At 33.5% G+C, this 21,984-nt stretch overlaps 1 protein-coding gene across 2 annotated transcripts in view; it reads left to right on the top strand.

Moving 5' to 3' along the window:
- The window catches only part of p130CAS (Serine_rich_CAS and FAT-like_CAS_C domain-containing protein p130CAS), a 63,733-nt gene that overhangs the window by 17,073 nt on the left and 24,676 nt on the right, over positions 1–21,984 (top strand). Inside the window, exon 2 of one of the 2 annotated variants that reach the window (XM_011644145.2) lies at positions 20,317–20,466. In XM_011644145.2, the coding sequence (XP_011642447.2) occupies positions 20,317–20,466 (150 nt within the window). The remainder of the gene's footprint in view (positions 1–20,316; positions 20,467–21,984) is intronic. The other variant, XM_011644146.2, reaches the window with a different exon arrangement.

Below are 21,984 nucleotides of genomic sequence, written 5' to 3' on the forward strand. Positions count from 1 at the left end.
CATTGTAAATATGTTACATTTCCTATGTTGCAAGATGAAAATAAATTAGTATGCGGAATTAATTCCGCAAGTTGTATTTTTATGTTTCTGTATTTTTAAAATTGAAGTCTATCTGCCATATTTTTTTCATTTTTAATGATTTTCTGCTATTTGCGGAAAATAATAAAATTGGTTTATTCTAAGTAAATTTTTCCCTCTCTCTCTCTCTCTCTCTCTCTCTCTCTCTCTCTCTCTTATTTTGTATTATACAATTGATTTTATTATATAATACATTCTGTTGTTTATCGTATGGACTTACAATATATTTTCCGCTTATTAAATATCTAAACATCAGAAAGATAATATAATAGGGTATATTTATAGACGTAGTCGTATCTATAAATCTTCTACCGCAGAATTAACTGGATATAATTTTATAACTCCTCACATCACGCACCGTCGATGAATCGTGAATCAAATCGAGAAATGACAGTTCGCCGTTGTAAAATGAAATTTCACGAGTTAATACGCTACGAGAAATAAACGACTTCGCCGGTAGCAGTCCGTCGACCTACCAACAAGTTACCGCAGCGTGTATAACATATACGTATGTATATTACCGTACCGGCAGTAAAATCTCAAAAGTCTTTCGCCGACTTACATGTATACGGTGCGGCTCAACAGTTGGACGCTTACCAGCTGCAATCTCTTTCTCTCCTCGCCGTCTCGAAAGTATTTATTGCCCCCGCGCGCATGACCAACGTACTGTACGCCGCTTCGCGAGCGCTAACCTGGATTCTGGATCTGTTATTTACTACTCGCGAATATCGCGCCCGAAAAATATACGGTCGAAACGCGGCGTCGTTAATCTCCCCCGGCGCGGCGGCGATTTTTCGATCGATTCGTTCCGCGGAACGACGACGCTCCGACGAACGATGGCGCTCTTTCAGTGTTTCGCGAGATATTTTCATTCGTAAAATATATCATTTTCTGTAAAAAAATAAAATTAGCACTCCCCCCCCCCAATTTGCAGACATGATTGACAGTGTTTTGGCTCCGCTCTGAAGATTCTTCTTTGGAACATTGATCTTCACGCGAGAAGAAAAAAAATTCTTCGTGACATTCGATTTCGCGTTTGCAATACGTTGATGAATGTTGCATCAAAATTGCTTATTGATTCGGTTAATTAAATTTTATCCATTGCGGGTGCACCGATAAATATGTAATGATCCGTTGCCATCATTCTGCCTCGTGAATTTTCACGTATTTAGTTATTATTATGCACGGCAATAGCGTTTAAATTAAAATTAATTGGAGCACGATATCAGTATATTTGTTTTGTAATGATTTTATTGTTGCTGTGAATAATATGGATATCTGAATTTATATATTTTGCTACGTATATATATTTATTAGCAGGTTTTAAAATTGTTACTTAAAAAAGAATTATTTAATTAATTAATTTATAATAAAATATATCCGATTTTTTTTTTAATTTCTCCTCTTTACATATTGTATGCAATTTAGTAATGCGTGCAAATATAATATATTATGATATAAAATTCTTTTACTACATATTTTTTGAATTTATTTTTTCTATATTTTATTATCAATGTGAGTAATAGAAAAAAAAATTGTACATAATTGCGTTTGGAATAGAATTCAATTTTACAAAGTATCATTCTTACGACTTCCGAACAATTCGTTCGGCGCGCTAAGAAAATCGCCAAATAAAAAATCGTGACGTGCAATATGTTTTCGCGAAAGAATTCCGGGCTCTCGTTATTCTCGCTTACGAGGGAATGTTATCGAATTATCTGTCGATACCTTTCGATTTCACGATTCGTCGATCTCCTCGGCAGAAGAGCGAGGGTTCGATTAACCGGAAATTCTATCGAAGCTAAATTGTGTAGTGAATATCCTTCCGTCCTTTATTATCTAGGGAATGCCTGCGGTTTGTTTAATTCTGGTTAGTTTGCGGTTTGACGTAATCGTTTAATAAGGGCTCAGTTATTTATGCACGTTATGTAAATTATATTCGACTTCATGAAAGATTCTCTAGAGAGAGATTATACTTGATGTTCTCTTGAGAGCTTTCACTATGCCAATCTTTCTCACTTTTTTTTTTTTTAATTAACACATTAAAGTATATTTTGATGTCATGCTTTTATTTTCAATTTAACATTCATAAAAATTTTTACAACACTGTAAATAAATAAATAAATCCTTAAGAATTTTTGTTTACATTAATATAGAAATATAATGTAAATAACGATTTTACATGTATCCCGAAAATGAAAAATTACACCAAAACAAAATGTGTTTTAAAGTTAAAAGTTGTTACTTTCGCATGACATTAATAAAATTATTAAAAAAAATTTGCTGTCAGTGCTGTCATGAAAATCATTATTTTTTGCTTCTTTAATTTTGGCTATTTTTTCTAAAAATTGTGACGTAATAATCAAATTTGGATAATAAATTCATGTTTAACAAGTAAAAATATATATTGGAAATGACTATTCACAGAAAAACGTTACGTAGAAAAAAATGTTCTCGAAACAGTGTTGTGAATGAGCCTGCGAACGTATTTGAAATGATGGTGTTTCTCCTGCAAAAAGTCTCATTCAAGTTATTAGCAACTGTGTTTTCATAGCGCATTCGTTACCTAAACAAGATAATTCTCGAGGAGAAATAATTCTTAAAAGAAGCGACGGGAACAGAAGTAGGCGCCGACTTTTGAAATTGGATATGTCCAGGCATGGTGGCACATTAGCTCGATTAGCAACGGATCCATAATGATTCTTAGGGCCTCAAGATGATGACTGAGACTCTCCACGCCCGGAAAACTTCTGAACAGACTACTCGTTTGTCTCCAGCTCCAGAAGAAGCTTTTTCGTACGAGTAAGATGCGCACAATCTTGAAATAACGAATCACGTACGGAAACTACCCGTAAAAGGTACACGCGTCACTTGAAGGCTCTCGAAACGTCGCTTCTCCACCGCGTTCCCGTTCCAAAATGCGTGTAAAAAAGATACGTGTACCGGTTTCTCTTATCGCTAAGCAATTAAATGGAATTTTCTCGTGGACATTGCGTAAATATTAATGTTTCAAGAATAATGGACACGTTCTGCATGTTACATTGATATACGAGCGTCCCCCTCCCTCTCTCTCTCTCTCTCTCTCTCTCTCTCTCTCTCTCTCTCTCTCTCTCTCTCTCACACACTCTTATTGAAAAAAATAATAAAAATATGTATAAAGACTTTCGACGTATTAAAAAATCAGGTTTTACACTTTTTTTTGGTACGTTTAATTTTAATTTAATGATCGGATCTTTCCAATTTTAATTTGAGGCTTTTTAAAATACCGAAAGCTATATACAAAATTACGAGTATAATTGATTATGATATTTTTAAATATTTATCCGTTACAAACTTTTAGCGATGCCGATATATTTAAGTACGTTGGGTTTTGCTATTATTATTTATCGCTGCATTCGTATGCAGTATCGATATGGAGAGATTAAGACCATAAGACAAAGTCGATACAAGTCATTTAACACCGTATTGAGTTACCTTAAGGAATGCGAGCGGGCAGAAAGAGAATAAAATCGATTCACCCTGAGAACAGAAGAGAGAGAAAGAGAGAGGGGGGGGGAGGGGGAGAAATAGGGAGAGGGAGTGAAAGAGCAAAGAAGATAAAAAGTCGACGGAAACGTCACGGAATCGATATGGCAATGGCGCGTCATCGCCATATGAGGACCACGGCGAGATCGTTGCAAACGATTTTTATGAATGCAATCCCTATGCTCCTTCGGAGGACGTGACAGCCGACAGGCAATGTCAGATCTGTCCGCCGCGGCACTGCGATTTTAATGGAACATCTATCTTGATATTACACGCGACGTCTCTCGTTCGACGCTTCGGCGACATTCGAGCATCTCTGCAAAATATCGCCGGCCTCTTCGCTCGCTCGTCCGTACCGTGCACTTCTTTCGATGCACTTCCAGATTACGACGATGAAGTGTCCTTACAATGATCGACGCAATCGGTGCGATCGTAGAAAAAAAAAAAAATCAGAGATTGAAATGCACACTACTGCGAAGACCATTTTCTTTATCAATTATTAATGTAGAAATGAACGATAGTTTATATCAGATATTGATTAAATATCTATACGGAAAGAATACTTTTGCGGAACTGTCTGAAAATTTGACATCAGATACAAGTCTGAAAATAATTTTGTTGGAAGTTTAAATTGCTTGCTGAAATATCGAAAATTTTTACAGGGATATCATTATGGTTAAATGCTCTGCATAATAATTTTGATGATTTAACAAAATTATTTTTAGATTGTATCTGGAAATTTTTTGACAAAAGCCCTTAGCCCAAAAGCATCTTTTCTGTATAAATACGTAATTTTATATTTTAATTAATTATATTGTATTATATTATACTATATCATATTATATTATATTATACTATATTATAATATATTATATTATATTGTATTTTATGTTTTAATTAATTTTATATTTTTATACATAATCTATTTGTATTTTTAGCTGAAGATGAAAAATGATTTGTTGAGTGAAAAATTGTGTACCCTCTCTCTTTGGATGCGATCACAAAAAAGTACATATGCGAAAACTCGCAAGTCGTACGCTTACTCAGCGTTTACGAAGTACGCGAAGGGTTAAAATAATACTCATGCATATGTCGTGCCTGTGCATTATACCGGCGCATTCGTATGGGATTCCCATGCATTTTAACAACTCCCGCGATCTTTATGCGAATGAATACCAGGCGCCATCGATAATTTGAGGGTGGACTGGTATTCGCGCGCAAACAAAAGGTAACGTGGAATATGCATCCGGCAGGTATGCATCCGCGTGGGGTTTTCATTTCCTACTCGGTTATTTGCGAATGTCGTCGATCGTTCGACGGGATGTACTTGATATATGTAACGGAATGAAAATGACACGGGAAAGCGCGAATATTCGCCGTCGCGTCGCGTAGAGTACACGTCTATCAAAAAAATACAAAAAAAAAGAGGAAATCCATTCCGGCCTCTCCCCCCTCCCTTTCCCCCCGGGTTGGATTACATGTTCATTTAGAAAACAGATACTGTTTATCACGATATTTTTAAAAGGGCATTGATAGGACAAGTGATAGGGCATTGATACCAATAGGGAAATCTGAACTTGTATAGAAGCGGAGGGACAAACAATTTTATGGAATTTTTAGAGAAGGTCATGTTTTTTTTATTTATAAAGATAAAAAAGATATTGATCTACAATCTTATAGGATTAAGATACTACAATATAACTTTTAATGGACAATACTTGAATAAAATATATGAATTTTTTATTGTGTGTAAAACATATAAATGTATAAATTTAGTGGAGATTTTTAAATAAGAATTGAGTAATATATCATGTTGAAAATTTGAATAATTTGAGGATTAAGATTTTATTAATTACTATATGAGATTCAATTACATAATATATATTTCTTAATATATATTATAATTTGTTTCATCTCATTTACTCCAGACGAAGCAAGGGACCTTTTTTCTGAGGATTTAAACACCATTTTAGTCAAGCCAAGCCTTTAAAGGTGCTTATGAAACATATTATCCTTGATCTCCAAGGATTCAGGCTTTTTTTACCTGTTCTTCTGTCCGAATCAAGCCGTGTAAAATCCGCGACGAAGAGACGACAACGTGGTAACACACGTGGGTGGTCGTCAGGGCTCTTGAGAGGCTCTTTAAAACAACAGTTTGCAGGACACTACTTCTATAGGACAATGTTTTCCAAAGCTCTAAAAAGATAGATACTACTTTTGGGATCTTTTATAACTACTTATTATAAAAGAATTAAAACTAGAAAAATAAAAAGAAAATGAAAAGTAAAATTACAAGAAAAACTGAAATATATATATAAAAAAAATATCTAATTACTTATTTATAAAATGTATATTTTCAATATATTAACCTTATTTTAATCATAACGTTTTGACACTTTTTAAAAATCTTTTTTATCCTTAAAACTGATCATGGTCTTTGTCAATATTATTGCAATCTTGATTTCCCGTGAGAAATAATGACTAATCTTTCTTTGTGACATTTTATAAACATATTACGTCATAATGCATAATGCACTCTTTTTTATAGCAACATACAATTTTAATCTCTCATCGATATTTTTCGCTGTGATCTTTTGATTCTATAAGCGAAGTAAAATTGCGATTATAATTAATGTACAAGCGTGAAAAGATCTGTATGAAGATTAACGCTGTAACACGAAAAATAAAACAGAGGAAATTAGTGATATGTGATATGCGTTTAATAATCAATACACACGAGTGAGAGTGATTGGTTGAAACTATCCTATTCTTACCACATGCGAACCAAATGTTACGCTCTGCCAGTCACTGGTGCTCAACCTTTAGCCTCTAGGGCCAGTTGTCATTCATAGTTTCATATCTCCTAACTGCGAGAAATCTGATGGTTAGGGACGTGACGGTGGAACGTTGGTACATGATACATGTTACGGAGCTGAACGAGTGAACACAGATTTACGTGTGTTCACTAAAATAAGATGAACAAAGAGTTAAACTTATGAATGTTTAACTTCCAGTTTTGCAATATAAAATCGTTTAAACGAGACGAAGTAATTTACAGCATTTATATGCTTTTTATATATGTGTAATTATTATGCGTTTTATATTTTAAGTTATATTTTAAGATCTAAATTCTATTCTAGAATGACTTCTAGACTAGAATTTCAGTTTTTTTTTTTTTTTTTTTTTTATATTTACTTTCTTACGTAGTGTATCGTCAAATTATTTAAAATAAAAATTATGTTGCTGCAAATGCACTCAGGTTTAAGCATTAAGCATAATTGTATCATTGCTAGTATTAGTACTTTTAAAAATTTATAATCACTATTATTGTCGCTTACGTGCAAATCGATGGTTGTATGCGTGCACCCTTATAGATGCATCTCTTCTTAATCGATAGAAATGAGCAAAAGGACCGACACTCCACACAGACCTCGCAAATTGATTTGAGTGTAGAAACTGGTCTCGTAAACTCAAGCCGAGCGTTTCAGAGACCGGATGTTCTTAATGATCGGCAATTTCAGCGTGCTCTACGTGAGAAAGCGAATTTCATCGGTCTCGTGCATGTGCTCGCGACTTATACATATTCCTATCTCGATTTGTCGATAAAAATTAATAATTATACGAGAAATTACATAAGTGAGAAACCAAGATTTAGTTCCAAGCGCAACTTGATTTCTCATAATATCATTTAAATGTCGCAAGTATAACTGAAACTAATTTAATTAAAAAAAACTTATATTTTATATATACAAGAAATATTTGTGCAATAATTTTTTAATGTTTATGCTCACTATTTTTAGAAAGTTATGAACAGTTAAGACTGGTAAGGATATATTTTTCATGCGAAAACGAGCCCAAAGTTTTTTTTTTTTGTTTTTTTTCGTTGTTCATGTCTGGAATATCCGCATCAAGTTTGTTTTAATGTACATGTCGATAGATCGTAATGAAATTTCATCGCTCATCACAAGACACCACCTCTCGAGAGACTTATCTGCGCATGAATATTTACACGCCGAGAAATATTCCCGGCGATTTGTAATTCAATTATATGATAAAATATTCTCTTGGATGAAAGCACAGGAAGCTTTCAGGAAGATGCATTTCAGGAAAAAGCATTATATTTATTTCCATTACTCACATAATACGTTATTACTAAAAGTAAACTCTTACTATTTAATAAAAAAAAATCTGAATAATTGTTGTTTATTTTGTTGTGCATTAAATTGAAACCTACTTTAATTAATTTGTTAATTCATAAAATTACATCATTTTTTTCAATTCTGATAATGATTGAACATAAACGCAATTTTAAATTAACTATCGTAACTATTGACAATTTGATAATATTTTTAGTCTCTCTCTGTATGCAGATTATGATAGATTAGTAAACACACAGGCGCATGCGACGGAAACAGTAATATCACGAGTTGAGGATAATTTGCTTGGAACCGCCACAACGTTTCGTATGCAAATCAAATAATCAAGATGGCAATTCACGTGAAACGAAATGAGCATTGATGACGCTGCTAAATATTTCATTCTCTCAAGTGCAACGAGTGCTCGTTTCTTTCTCACGTTCCGTATACACCCTCGTTTTAAAAGTAGGCATAAACGAAAGTGGGCTCTTCGGGGTAAGGATCTTGATTTTTTTATTACCACGTGAGTAGGGGAGAACAAGCGAGCGCGGATAAAATGAAAGGGCTCCCGATTATCCATTCGTCCTGAAAACCTTCACGTATTTTTGGTATCGCCCGACCTGCCTCCTCTATCAGCCCTACAGGGATGCACGTGTGAGGTACATCTATGCATATTTATAAGGTATCAGTAGCCGTCGAACGAATTGGAAGCCAGGGCATCTAATCACGTTCAATGCATACGTAGCGTGATTCTTAACGCTTGTGCGTGCCACGATATGGGAAATCGCTAACAGAATTGTTTTATGCAAAAATTTCCCTTCCTTAGAAAACCGTGATAATCATCTATTTAAAATTACATACTTTCCTGAGAGAGAAGAAAAAAAGATTCGTTCCATTAACTTTGTAATTTATCAAAATTAGCATGAAATTTCAAGCGCACGATAATCTCATTGTTTTATAAGAATGTAGGGGGGGGGGGGGATACGAAATAGTTTTAAAAAATTATGATACGCACGCTTTCCCCAAATGAATCGCGTGTCTGAAATAGAAATTTTGAAAAAAGTAAACGGAATATTCAAATTAAAATTCCTTAATATTATAAGCCAACTGTCGTTAATAAAATTAGAACAACACAGCAGTAATGCCATACGGTAGTATCAACTTCGTGCTTTGTCATCTCGATGATTGTACACTCGGCTTTGCGACTTTTTCACAACGAGCTATTCAAGACCGCAAAACGCGACGATCCCCGCTCGTCCACGTCATAAATTTAGATTGCGCGACGATTTATGCGTGACGCCCCCCCCCCTCCCCCTCCCGTTCGTAGCTGTATCGATCACGGTGCAGTAGTCTCGTTAAACACTCTCGCAGCAACTGCAATTATTGGCGGGCACGGCCCGCTCTTTCATTATCGACGAAAAGTGGCGCCGAGGTCTCTCTCTCGACTGCATCTCCAAACTTTACACGAGCCGGTAATCGCATCTCCGATGCGAATTTCCACCAACGAATCTGTCTTGAATCTGTCTTGAAAGTCCGAAGCGTTTATAATGGCTTTTAGCGGATAAATACGGACGCTAATGTTTCACAGATTAAATCTGCAATTAAAAATTCAATGCAATTTACATAAAATTACAAGTGTAATTATTGTAACACGACGATAACATTTACTTTGTAATGTATTAATGTTACAAGACTGGTGTAAACAGCGCGATTTTATCGGTTCGTTGATGATATAATCTATAACTAGATCTGTGTAACATTATAAGTAACGAGTCATGATGAGATCACGGTCATGGTCACGTATTTTCATTAAAATTACGCTGATAAAGTTATCGAAGGCGAGTTATTGAAGACGTCAAGGATGCGTGAGCAGAATGAAGCAGGGTTGCGAGAAAAAGGAAAAGATGAAACTTTGAGATGAAATAAATTACCGCTTCCGGCCGCCAGACTTCCGCTTAAAACATCAGTCATAACGAGTAGTAGTTGCTCGTCATTTTGTGCAACTCCGCCAATCTTAGATCTCTTATAAAATACGTGTTAGTCATAGTTAATGAATTGTTAATTGAGAACATGTGCTTCTGTTACGTAATCGGCAGCTTCTAAATAAGACTATATTCCGTTCCACCGCTTTTTGCAGATCGAGTCTATTAAAGACATTTCATGAATCACGTCTCTTCTAATTTCAAATAAATTACTGTTTGATGTTTTTTTTAAATAAAAATAGATACAATTATTTTTACATTAAAGCATTCGTGACTTCGAAGGCAGTTATATTTAGAATTTTAGTCTAGGAAATTGATTTCAGTCGATTGTTTATAGAAATTTTATAACTAAATCAGATTTTCTAGAAAATCTCCAATTTGTTGATACAGTTTTTTTTCACAGCGCATTAAACACAAAAGTTTTACGTCTTTTTGTAGTTTTTGTCACCGGGTAGGAACAAAGAATCTATTTGCACGACATCGCGGAAGAATGACTACAAGACCGTCATTTTTCCAACTCACTTCCCTCACAAAGAAGACTTTGTCTCTCGCGCGAGATACTCCAAATAAATATAGCCTGAAGATCAAATATCGGTGCCTGTTAGCACCTTGCAGGTCCCACATCTCTCACATGAGATAACTCTTACTTCATTATTCCGGAACCAATATGTAAAAGCCAGTGTTTCGAACTCGTCAGTTATCCTATTATTTGTAGATTTTTTTCGAGAAAATTAGAATTTTAAATTTCTCTTAACGAGGATTTTAATCTTTTGTCCAATAATCTTTATTAAATATTTCACTTTAAATATCTTTGTAACTAATTCTTACATTAAAATCTCATTAAAATCAAATCTATTATATAAAATTCAGAATAAAATGAAATTTTATTACTTATTTCTTCACTGCTTAAGTCCGAAAATTTTAATCTTCTCTTAATCGAAACATTAGCACTTCTGTTAACTTCGTGCGAAAGATATATACTGTTGTTGAATTTATGCGCAAGTTATTCCTGACAGTCAAATAGAGAAACTGTATTTCGAGATTTATAATTTTAATTTATTAAGAGATTATAATTTTGTGCAAATTCAACATGATAATTCGTTCGAAAAATTCTGTTTCTGAATACGAATTTAACGACTTTAACAATGTTGAAGAATTAAATTCCATGAAAATTGTAATTAAATTATTATTTTAATTTTTTTGCTATTTTAATTAAATTCATGAATCCACGCACGAGGAGAAACGCGAATTATTATCGTTTATCTTTTCTAATATCTTACAATATTCTTACAATCACGATATGTTCTCGAGTTATTTGCAATCAACGTGCACTCTCGCTCCACCGGAACGGAATAATGGAGCTCACTAAAAGCACAGATCGATCTTAATAGAGTACGCAAAGTACTATTTCTTTCTTCTTTCTGAATATTTAACATAATTCTTGCAACAACTGATCAAGTTTGCAATATACATCAATAAAATATCCGAGGAAGATTGACATTGGTCGTAATAGCTTTTCTTTCTAAGCTAAATCACAAAAATTAATAATAATTTAATTTTATATTATTAATTTAGTTTTTACATTCAGTGGGTTAATATTTTCATTTCTGCGTTGTAAATCTGTGTAATTTCTTTTTCTTTCCTATGTTTCTCCTATCTATGGTCTTTTTTTTCTTTTTCTATTCCTGAGAAGTATGTATGATGTATAGTATGAAGCTATTTGTTTTTCCATTAGAGTATTGTTCCGTGGAAAGTTGAAAGGCTTTAGCTATATTGCAAGTAATATTACTTCGGTAATTTATTTACGCACTATGATTTAGAAAGCACATTAGATTCTTGATGTATTTGCACTTGTAATCTTTGTGCAACGTCGGTTGAACGAACAGCCAGCAACGAGTCATTTATCGAGATTATTCGTTGGCGATTCGTTCACCAATCAAACAATCTGTTCGCCTCATTGTGCTCGCTTGATTTTATTGCTTTCATCAGATCATCGCGTGATCGTTTGCCTATCTTCGCGTTAGTTCGCACTCATACACATTCGAAATATTTACGATAATCGTAAAAATTTATCGTTATTTTACGGTATATGAGGGAATACACGTATATTTCTATAATAACATTTTATTATATCTACAATATTTTTTATCTAGGATTATTCCAGAATTATTAGATCGTATATGTCATCTATGTCTTATCGTGATGCAATAAATTTCATTTCAGGTTACATTTTATATAATAAAGCTGTCTAAATAATTTTTACGTGATACTAAAAACATCTTGATATCGCAAATATAGAAGATAGATTTTTTTATAATCATTTTATTATCATTATTAGATATCGTTTAGATATCTTGATTAAATTAAAGTAATTATAAAATATGTATATTAGGTTTATATAATTCAATTGACTTATTTTTTTAGCTATAGTTATGTACGGTATGGAATTAGAGACGTACAGTTCATAATTTTATTATCAGTAATAATTATTATCTCACATTATTAACGAAATGTGTTCAGATTACTATTTATTTATAATTAGCGGTTTGTCTATCAAATATAGCTCGTGATAGGTGATCTATCAGTTCCATTTTGATTATTAAAGTTGTTTATTAAACATAGTTGCGATAATCCATCGATTTATCATAATTTGAGTGATAGGAATAGCTACACACATAAATATTTATTTACAAAACAATTACGATTATTCCAAAATCTTTATACCTTATGTAAACTAATAATACATGCCATTTAAGTTAAAATATTAAAATTTATAATTATTATATAAGAAGCTATAAATACAGATAAAACTTTCTTTAGTACAAATGTCGCTCATTGTTCGCGGAATCACTTTTTTTCTCTTATTTTATTATTATCATTAATTTTATGAATAACGTATGAAACACAAAATATACCTACGATACTATATCATTTAAAGTATCGTTGAGTGTTATAAATAAATATTATAAGTATTAAATATTATTTAAAGTATTTTTTAATTCATCGATGATTTTATCGTCAATTTTTGTATAAGCATTAGATAAACGAAAGTAACAAGCGGAAGCACAGAGGCGTGCTTTCGACAAACTCGCTCGGTTAGGCTCGGCGCAGGATAAGATCAATTCGAGCTTCCGTCGCGCCCGTCGTCGGGCTGGAATTGAATTATGCAAATGCATCCCGTAGCCTCCGTCCAGTCCCGTGCCGAAATTTCCGGGCATCGTGTGTGCCGTCGTCGGTCTTCTCTCCTTCACGCCACCGGCGTAATCATGGGGAGCACCTCCTGTCGCGAGCAGAAGGTGCCGCGTTGTGACAGGACGCCTCTCCATCCGCTTGAATTATTCCAAGATCCTTGTTATCGCGATACCGGGCCGGCACAATGCGAAGCTAATCCGAGGCTATGTATCGAAACCTCGCCTGAAAGGCTCGCCAGCCCTTCTCTATTCAAGGCGACTTAATTCTCTGTATTACGCGTGTCCTCGTAACAGGATGTATCAGGAATTAGCAACATCCCTTTCGTTTACCAACCATCGGATCAGCTTGATATATATATAATATTTCTTTAACGGAAATATAAATTTTAAAATCTTTCTAATTTTTTATTAAAATAGTTATTTGATAAAGAATGCATATGATATATATATATATATATATATATATATATATAATTTTTTTATCGAGATATAAGAGAATAAAAGAGGATAAATAGAGAATAAATAGATACTGTTTATTTATTTTCCTTAAATCAAAAAATAAAAGAAAATAAATAAATAATATTTATTTTAATTATTTATTTATTTATTTTTTTGTCGATTTATTTGGTACTGTATTGCACTCTTAATGAAATTAAACCGAAACTTATATTGATTTACATCGGTATCGGTGGATTTACGAGAAGCTTTTTAGCGCGACTTCGCTTTTCGCGATTGTCACATCGTATTGAAACATCCAAAATGCATGCGCGGGGCGATGTCCTCGCTGCGTGTGTAAATCGCCACCGCTATTTTCGCACCAGCGTGATACGGCGCGGCGCTTTCGGCTTGCACATGCACATGCACATTCATTGACATCGAGACGTGGTCATGCGTGCGTGCGTGCGTGCGTGCGTGCGTGCGTGCGTGCATGGGCGGCGGGTAGCATGGCGTAATTGTCGCGTCGTACACGGCGCACGTACGTTCCTCATTAATCAATCGTTTCCGTCGGCGCGCGAACCCTAAGAGAAAGACCGCCCGCCGTCGGTTTAATATTAACCGCCCCACGTGTGTAGCCTTTCATTTTCCGGAGGTTCCGAAAACCTGCTCGTTCTTTACCCACGCGTGGATTGCCTCGTAATTACTCGTGATAATGCCTCAACCGTAGAGCATTTTCACCCTTTGTTGTGAGCCGGACGAAAATAGATCTGTTCCGCATTTACATGCGACGCCAGATAAGATTTGATATCGTCTTAGATTTGTTGGACGTCTGTTTTTTTTTTTTTTTTTTTTTTTTTAATTATCTCCACTTTGATTGTGATCTCTAAGAAATTTGCCATTGGAGTTTTGTTATGTGTTATTTTTTTAATCAACCCGAGAAAAAAATGTTCCATAACTTTTTTTAATTTGATTAGCATTAAGTATAATTTTGAAAAAGAATCTGTTTTAGAAACACATGATTATTTGGACTCGTATTTTCGACTATCTTGACTTGTATTAAGATGGTCAATCAAAAAAATGTTTTCGAAACTGATTATCTCGTTTAGTCTAGTCTCGAATCTTGATAAAGCGGAAGACATCGGTGTTCGTGCAAATATCAGTCGAGCTCAAAAAATCGGAGTTGACACAGGCGTGCTTCCCCGTGTTTCATTTACACGTGATTAACTAAATCGTATTATTCGCGCTACGCACACTTCGACGAAACGTTAACCCCGATATTACACGCGAGTAACACTTATAGACCCTTCGTAGAACGTGCCACTGCTTATAAGCTACTTGTAATTGGATTACAGACTTACAGCACACTCGTACACTCCGATACAAAAATATTATTTCAAGTTTTACATGATATTTGTACGGTTTTATAATGTTTTAATTATATATAAATTTTTTTTTCTTCCAAATTTTACGCAAAGCATTGTGAATTGTAACAATTCTTTAATTCTTGTATAATATTATTATTCTATAAGTAATAAAAAAAATTAGAAATAAGATTAGATTAGATAAGATATGCTAATGCTTAACAATTTTAACTTAAATGGCACGTATTATTAGTTTACATAAAAGATTTTGGAATAATTGGAATAATTACTTATCAAATTAAACATTTAGGAGGATTAATTTTTTTTTAGAAGTGATATGTATCACGAATGATTTCGATATGTTATTTTGAGATTAATTTTAAAAATATATTATTCGTATTTCTTATTAGAGTGACGTTTAATATTTTATTATGGATGTTTACAAGACTGCAATAAAATATTATTATATCGTAATGATGTTGGAAGCATTTTTGTGCAGTCAGGAAACACATTAACCCATTGTCGGCGAACATACGAACAGTAATGTCGGCAATAAAAAAAACTGAAGTCACGTAACCGTAACGACACTGCATCTCCTCCTGAAAAGGGCACGTGTCTACAAAGCGGTTTTAACCCTCCGCAAAACATGCTCCGTTGGACGCGATATTTGTATAGGGCTACTTACCTATGACGCACATGCTAGGATCGCGTACATGTGCAAGGGAATAGGGTCCGATAAATACCTTTTTTGTAATTTAAATTACAAAATGGATCGTATCATTAAGGACTGTATCGAAGAATTCCGTCTGATTAGTGTCCGTTTTCCCTTCTTGATATTTTTTACGCTTCTCGTATAATTATTTCCTTCAAATGGAATAATAAACGAGTCAAGTTAAAGAGTGGAAGAATATAATATTGCTTGAATCTGTAAATTTTTAAATTTGTGAATTTTCTGTTTTTTTTTAATAATTTTTTTTTTTAATAATTTATTTTTATTTAGTATGCGCGCGTGTAGAATTTAAGTTAAATGTATACACGTGTAATTTCGTGCCCTTAAATAGTAAATTTAAAGCTTTTTCAGCAATAAATGAGCATTTGCGATTGTAGTAGCGATCGTAACTCGATCCAATTTCGATCCTGTCAGGCCGGTTTCTTCCAGTCGAATAGATGTGATTATTCTTATCGATGGGTTTATGCAAAGGAGCTAACGCGAGAACGATGAAGTGTGCCTTTCCCTCGATAAAACGGCTTGATGAATCGAGTTAGTCGTGCGTGAATCATTGAACGATCACTTTTAAGCCTCGGGTTTTAACCAATTAGCCAAAAGATCCGAGGGAAGAATGCATAATGAAAACAATTAATTGCATTTTCCACGCACTTCATATTTATATTTCGTGTTATGTATAAACATGACTATTTGATTTCGCCTTTCGAATATTTTTTTCTCTTGATTTAAGAATAACAAACGCAACTGTCTGGGGATGCTCTTTTTTACCCCGAACAATGAGAGGGCTGCGTAAATATCAGCCTCTGGTAGCAGGAACCACCCTTTTCGAGCCACATTTTGTCCATAACGCCCATCGCTTTTAATGTCAATCTGCACTGTTAAAATCAAATTATAAATGTGCAGTGTCAGCGAATTTAAAATTTTATTAAAATTACATGTTTCAAATTTGATATTGATATAAAGGAACTGAAGAAATTATTATATAATTAAAATCAAAATTAAACTCTCTTGCATTAATTTTTTTGAAAATTCTAGTTTCAAATTTTATAATTTTATAAAAATCTGGAAATTAATAAATTCCATAAAATCGAAAATTCTTCTTTCATAAAATAAAAAATTCTTTATATATATATATATATATATATATATATATAAAATACCTATGTATATAAATTTGTATATACTAGTATTTTCTTCTGTTAATATTTTATATTTACTTTTCAATGAGAGGAAATATTTATACATCTATATTTATACATCTATCTAGTTTATTTGCAATTTGACATAAAGTGAACGCTTCTCAATTATTTATAAAAAAACCTCCTTGCTCCATAAAATTATATATAAAGCGACTCAATCTTTGAACACTTCGGCGTAACTGTGTCTGGAGAAACTTGTCAGTGCAAAGGTCGTAAGTGCATGTACCTGCGCGTCTGGCTTAATGTTCGGAGCAGACGAGCGTCCTTTTATGGTGTCCTTTCACGAACTGCATTCTTGACGGGCTTTCCATCGCGTTCACAGTATGCAGCTTGATGGTTCCAAAAATAGAACCGATATATAGGTATTCAGTTCAGCACATACTATGAACTTGAAGTGTCAATATAAATTGGAGAAATAAACGAGAGATAGGAACAAATTTTACATATACCAAGAAATAGGTAATGCTTGCTCCCTTAGATAATGCTATTCCCGATTGAAGCAGAAAATATGATTGTAAATAACATAAACGTCATCTAGAAAAAATTACTTTTAAAAGGTTACTTTAAACATTACTTTTTGAAAACTAAAAGAAAAATTAGTATCGTTAGAAAAATTAACATTTAAAATCTTATAAATAGAGAAAAAAATCAAACTTTAGAAAAATTTATTTTAATAAGAATTTTAATAAATTCTTGTTTAAAATTTTATTTATTTAAATGCATCTGCAAATGTATATTTAACAATGATAACTTTTATTATTATTAGAAGATTATTTATTATTATTAGATGTTGTTTAATTTACAATTTTATACGCGCGCGTGTGTGTGTGTGTGTGTGTGTGTGTGTGTGTGTGTATAAAATGTATTTTGCATAGAATATTAAGTTTCTATTTATAGTTATTTACATATATTTTGTATTACAGTTATATACAATTATTTACTGATATATTTTATATATTCACTAAATTGTACGTATATTATAAATATGTTATATGTACAGTTACGCAAATTATGATATGTAATGTTACATTTTGCAATGAGATATTATTTATTGCGATAATGTAAAAGTAAACATTTATCGTCATGTGTGTTAAAGCAATAGTAATTTCATATTAAATAGTGATAAAAGACAAAGAAAGAACAAAATTAAATATATATTATGTATGTGAATCATGTACGAACTAGTTAACTAGAATTTCGTAATAAAATTGAAGTATTACTAGTCTGGAGCTGTAACGAGCCACGGTAAAAAAGTTACTTTCCCACTTGTTTGAAAAAACAATAATAATTCGACCTCATTAACATTTACATTATTTGAAGTATTCACACTCGCGCGCAAGTACCACATCGTGTTCATGTGTCTCGTTAATTTGTGATTAATTATTATAATCTTTTTCAGATATAAGTCAATTATAAAAGGCACAAAACCATTAATGGAAATGGAATAAGAATGAATTTATGAATGAATTTATTATGAATGAATTTTATTATCGATTTATTAGTAGCAAACGAAACTCTGTTTTAGTGATCTCATTCGTAAAAGTGAAATTCTGTCTTTTTGTGTATTCATAATAATTATTGTATGTTACACAAACATTTTTTAATATCTTTTTATATTATTTTAAAATTCTTTTTTTATTTGCTATAGTCAGTTAATTATATTGCAGAAATTGTTTTATGAAACTGCTGTTATTTTAATTTATATATAAGTATTTATATTAAAGATTGCATCAATTACGAAGAAAAATTAATACAATTATTTTCAAAAATTGTATATTTATGTCAGAAATCAGAATCTATTATGCAAATTAATATAATAATAATATTTTTGTTACATTATTTTTTACAATTTTATTTGACAAATGCATAATAGATTATTTTTTTCAAGTAGCAAGAATTTTTGATAGATACTGATCGCACTGATAATATAATAATAATAAATAATACACATTGTTTACTTTACTTTTAGTAGAGACAATATTAATAATTATATCGTATCATATAACGTATCATATAACATTTTATTTAGCATTTTTTTTCAATATTGGTCTTTTTAGTAGTAGCAAAAAACACTTGTCATAACTTGTTGAAACTGGATCTATTAAAAAATTTCACAGTAAAGTGCTAATAGCTTTATTACAAACGTTGCGCTTGTCAAAAATTGTAACTATATTTTTCATATATCAGAAAAGAACAAATATATAAAAAAAACACACTTAATAAAAAACTATGGAAAAGGAACGATAATGTGATGACACAACAATGATACAACAACATTCTGAAATATTTCAATATTGGGATTTTGCATTGTAATACTTTTATTCTTAGAGAAAAAAAATAAAGATACTTTTTTATAAAATTTAAATCCGAATTATCGATTGTAACTAGTAGTAAGAACTGGTGCAGCTATATCTGAGATCCCATAATCTCTGATCTCTAACTTTCGACTTATCTTGTTTGCTTTACGCATAACGTAATCTGACTAAAGACACTGTGCTTTTCAATAAATAACTTCCTTTCTCATAGAATTCCTTTCCTCCAAAACATGAATATACCTCTCTTTCGCTTAAATGTAGCGCGTTAGAACAAACTATCATCTCCGTAAAGACTCGATTTTCCACGCGGTCTTCATGGAAATGCAGGCAATTACATTTAATGGAAGCGCCTGCACTAATGATCGTAGCGACGCATTAATTCCGCGCTCCGTCACGGCGACGTCGGTCGTGCCGGAACTTCGCCGAAGATCGTGTATGACATCACCGTTGCCAACGATGAGGGCGATGGGACGCTGGGGCGAATATACGAGAAAAAAGCTTAAAGAGATGCGAGAGAGAGAGAGAGAGAGAGAGAGAGAGAGAGAGAGATGATCGGCGACATCGTTCGAAGCGCTTCAATTGAGCTCGCTTGAGAGGAAGGACAGACAGCGAACAGATCTCGCCGCAGCTTCCTCGTAAAACGCATCTATCGCGCACTGTACTTTGGTGACGGGATCGCCGTTTAAGTGATCGTTAGGTCTCTTCTCGGCGGCGGCGGTACAACGGGACAGAGGAGCGCCGCCGTCTCTCGAAATAGACACGACAGATGGACGCGAGAGCCGAGGGGTAGGGGATGGTGCTAGGATTTTATGGATTTAAATTGGCCAAAGGGCGAGTCGCGCGCGGGCTGCGGCCGCTGCGTGCCCAATTGGCGCGCTCGCGGAGAAACCACCGGCTCGTTGACTTTTTGAATGAAACCAATTGCTTCTACGTCACCGATACGACGACGTGCCATCTGTCCGCAGCACGATGTCGCACATCCGTCGCGAAAAGTGTCGAGTCAGAGACACACACACACACACACACACACACACACACACACACACACACACACACACACACACACATACACACAGGGTGTTCACGAGCGAAATTTGTTACCGTGAATCCTGACTTGCGGGAATCGATCTTTCGGGAACATTTGTCACGTGCTATTTTACACTTTATTATTAACGATGACATTAGGAATCTCGATTTTTTGACAATCGCAGATAAGAAATTAATATTGTAGTCATTATAAACTTTTCAATTTTGTTTCACTTAGCTCGTCTTTCTATTAATAACTTTGTTGCGATTTTTTATCTATTTCTTTTTTTTTGTAAATATATTGCGCTCACTATTTTTCTTTCTTTTTTGTGTTGCAGCAGAAATGCGTGAAAGCACGAGCTCTGTATGACAATATCGCCGAGGCGCCGGACGAGTTAGCTTTTCGAAAAGGCGACGTCCTCACCGTACTGGAGCAAAACACTGCTGGTCTAGAGGGATGGTGGCTGTGCTCTCTGCGAGGTCGACAGGTAGTTATTTAAAAAAAAAAGAAAAAATAAAATTTATTAAGTGCACATCTTTTTCACTTACAAACTCATCGAAGTTCAAGATTTTTATAAAATAACACCGTATAGCGTGGAAAATTTCTATATCTCGAACAAGTTCACCGTGATTTTACAATACGACAATCAATTTTATTTCTCTAGAAAGAAAACCCATCAGATTTTATTTTATCTCCGAATCCCACGACTCGTCTGTAAATATCGAAATTCCAATTTCGACTACAGTCCAATTGCATTTTCCGCTAATCGAAAACACATATTAGGCGAGCATATAATACATGAAACTTCCTTGTATTTCGAAATTCCGTTTGTGTCTTCGTTAACCGGATCTTGTTCTATTAAGCTTTAATAAAGTTTATCCGCTAATGAAGAACACGCGTTACGTATTTCCACATACGTACTTCGTACTTATCTATGCGCGTTACGTACTTCCACATACGTACTTCGTACTTATCTATGCGCGACTCTATAATGCATGAGACACAAGACTGAATCGAGAACAAGACTCTCTCTTTCTTTCTGCCAAGTGGCGTTATTATCGCGAAAATAGACCGACCAACTGCAACGATCTAGCTTCGTGATCTCGATCTTCTGATCTGCCAGACTGCGCACTGATGTGATTATGACAATTATTAAGAATCGCCAATATATTCGCTCAATTAGAAAGGCAGATGCGACATAACACGAGATAAAAAGTTTTCTAAATTACAAGTAATCAGAATAATGATATTTCATCAAGTTGTTGCAGTTCGATAAAAATAGTAGATAATTTATTAATAGATTTACTAACCTACAAATATCCAATTATATTATTAAATTATTTATTTGGTTTAATTAAATTATTGTATAAAAATTCAATATGTTATCTCAGCCTCTACCATTTCAATAATTGAAATTAATTTTTTTTTTATTTTATAATTTTTTATTTTGCTTGATTTTTTGACTTATTGAATGGAAAATTTACGGAGATTTAATATATATATTTCTAAATTAAGAAGCTCTAAAAGAGTTCTTTATGAATCTTATTTTTATTACAGTATGGTTTATTATTTGTCTGTTTATTTTATATAACATATACTTATTAATGTGTAAAAGTCATTACATAGAACATTTTCCATATTATTAGCTCTTAATAACTCTCTTAATTTTATATCTTATTCTTATAATATTCTATTCAGAGAGCGAATTTATCTCTTTAAGCGGTAACAAAGCTGTTGTCACGTACGAGTACTTCGCGTGTGCAAGGCTGCTTATGCACATCTGTATAATTCATAAGAACTGATGCACCAAAGCGGCCCCGGAGATTCTCGAGGTATGACGAGGCAACGTTATTATCGCGAAAATGGGACTAACGTGCATTGCAATTACCTTCGATCGCAGCAGTCTCATGCTTACAATATCAGCCATCGTAAATAGCTTTATATTACTAACTATATAATCTTGAGAGAGAGAACAAAACTGATCTCCATGGTTAAAATTTCGTGA

This window comes from Pogonomyrmex barbatus, unplaced genomic scaffold (assembly GCF_055798465.1).
Source record: "Pogonomyrmex barbatus isolate J1 unplaced genomic scaffold, ASM5579846v1 scaffold2, whole genome shotgun sequence".
Lineage (NCBI taxonomy): Eukaryota > Metazoa > Arthropoda > Insecta > Hymenoptera > Formicidae > Pogonomyrmex > Pogonomyrmex barbatus.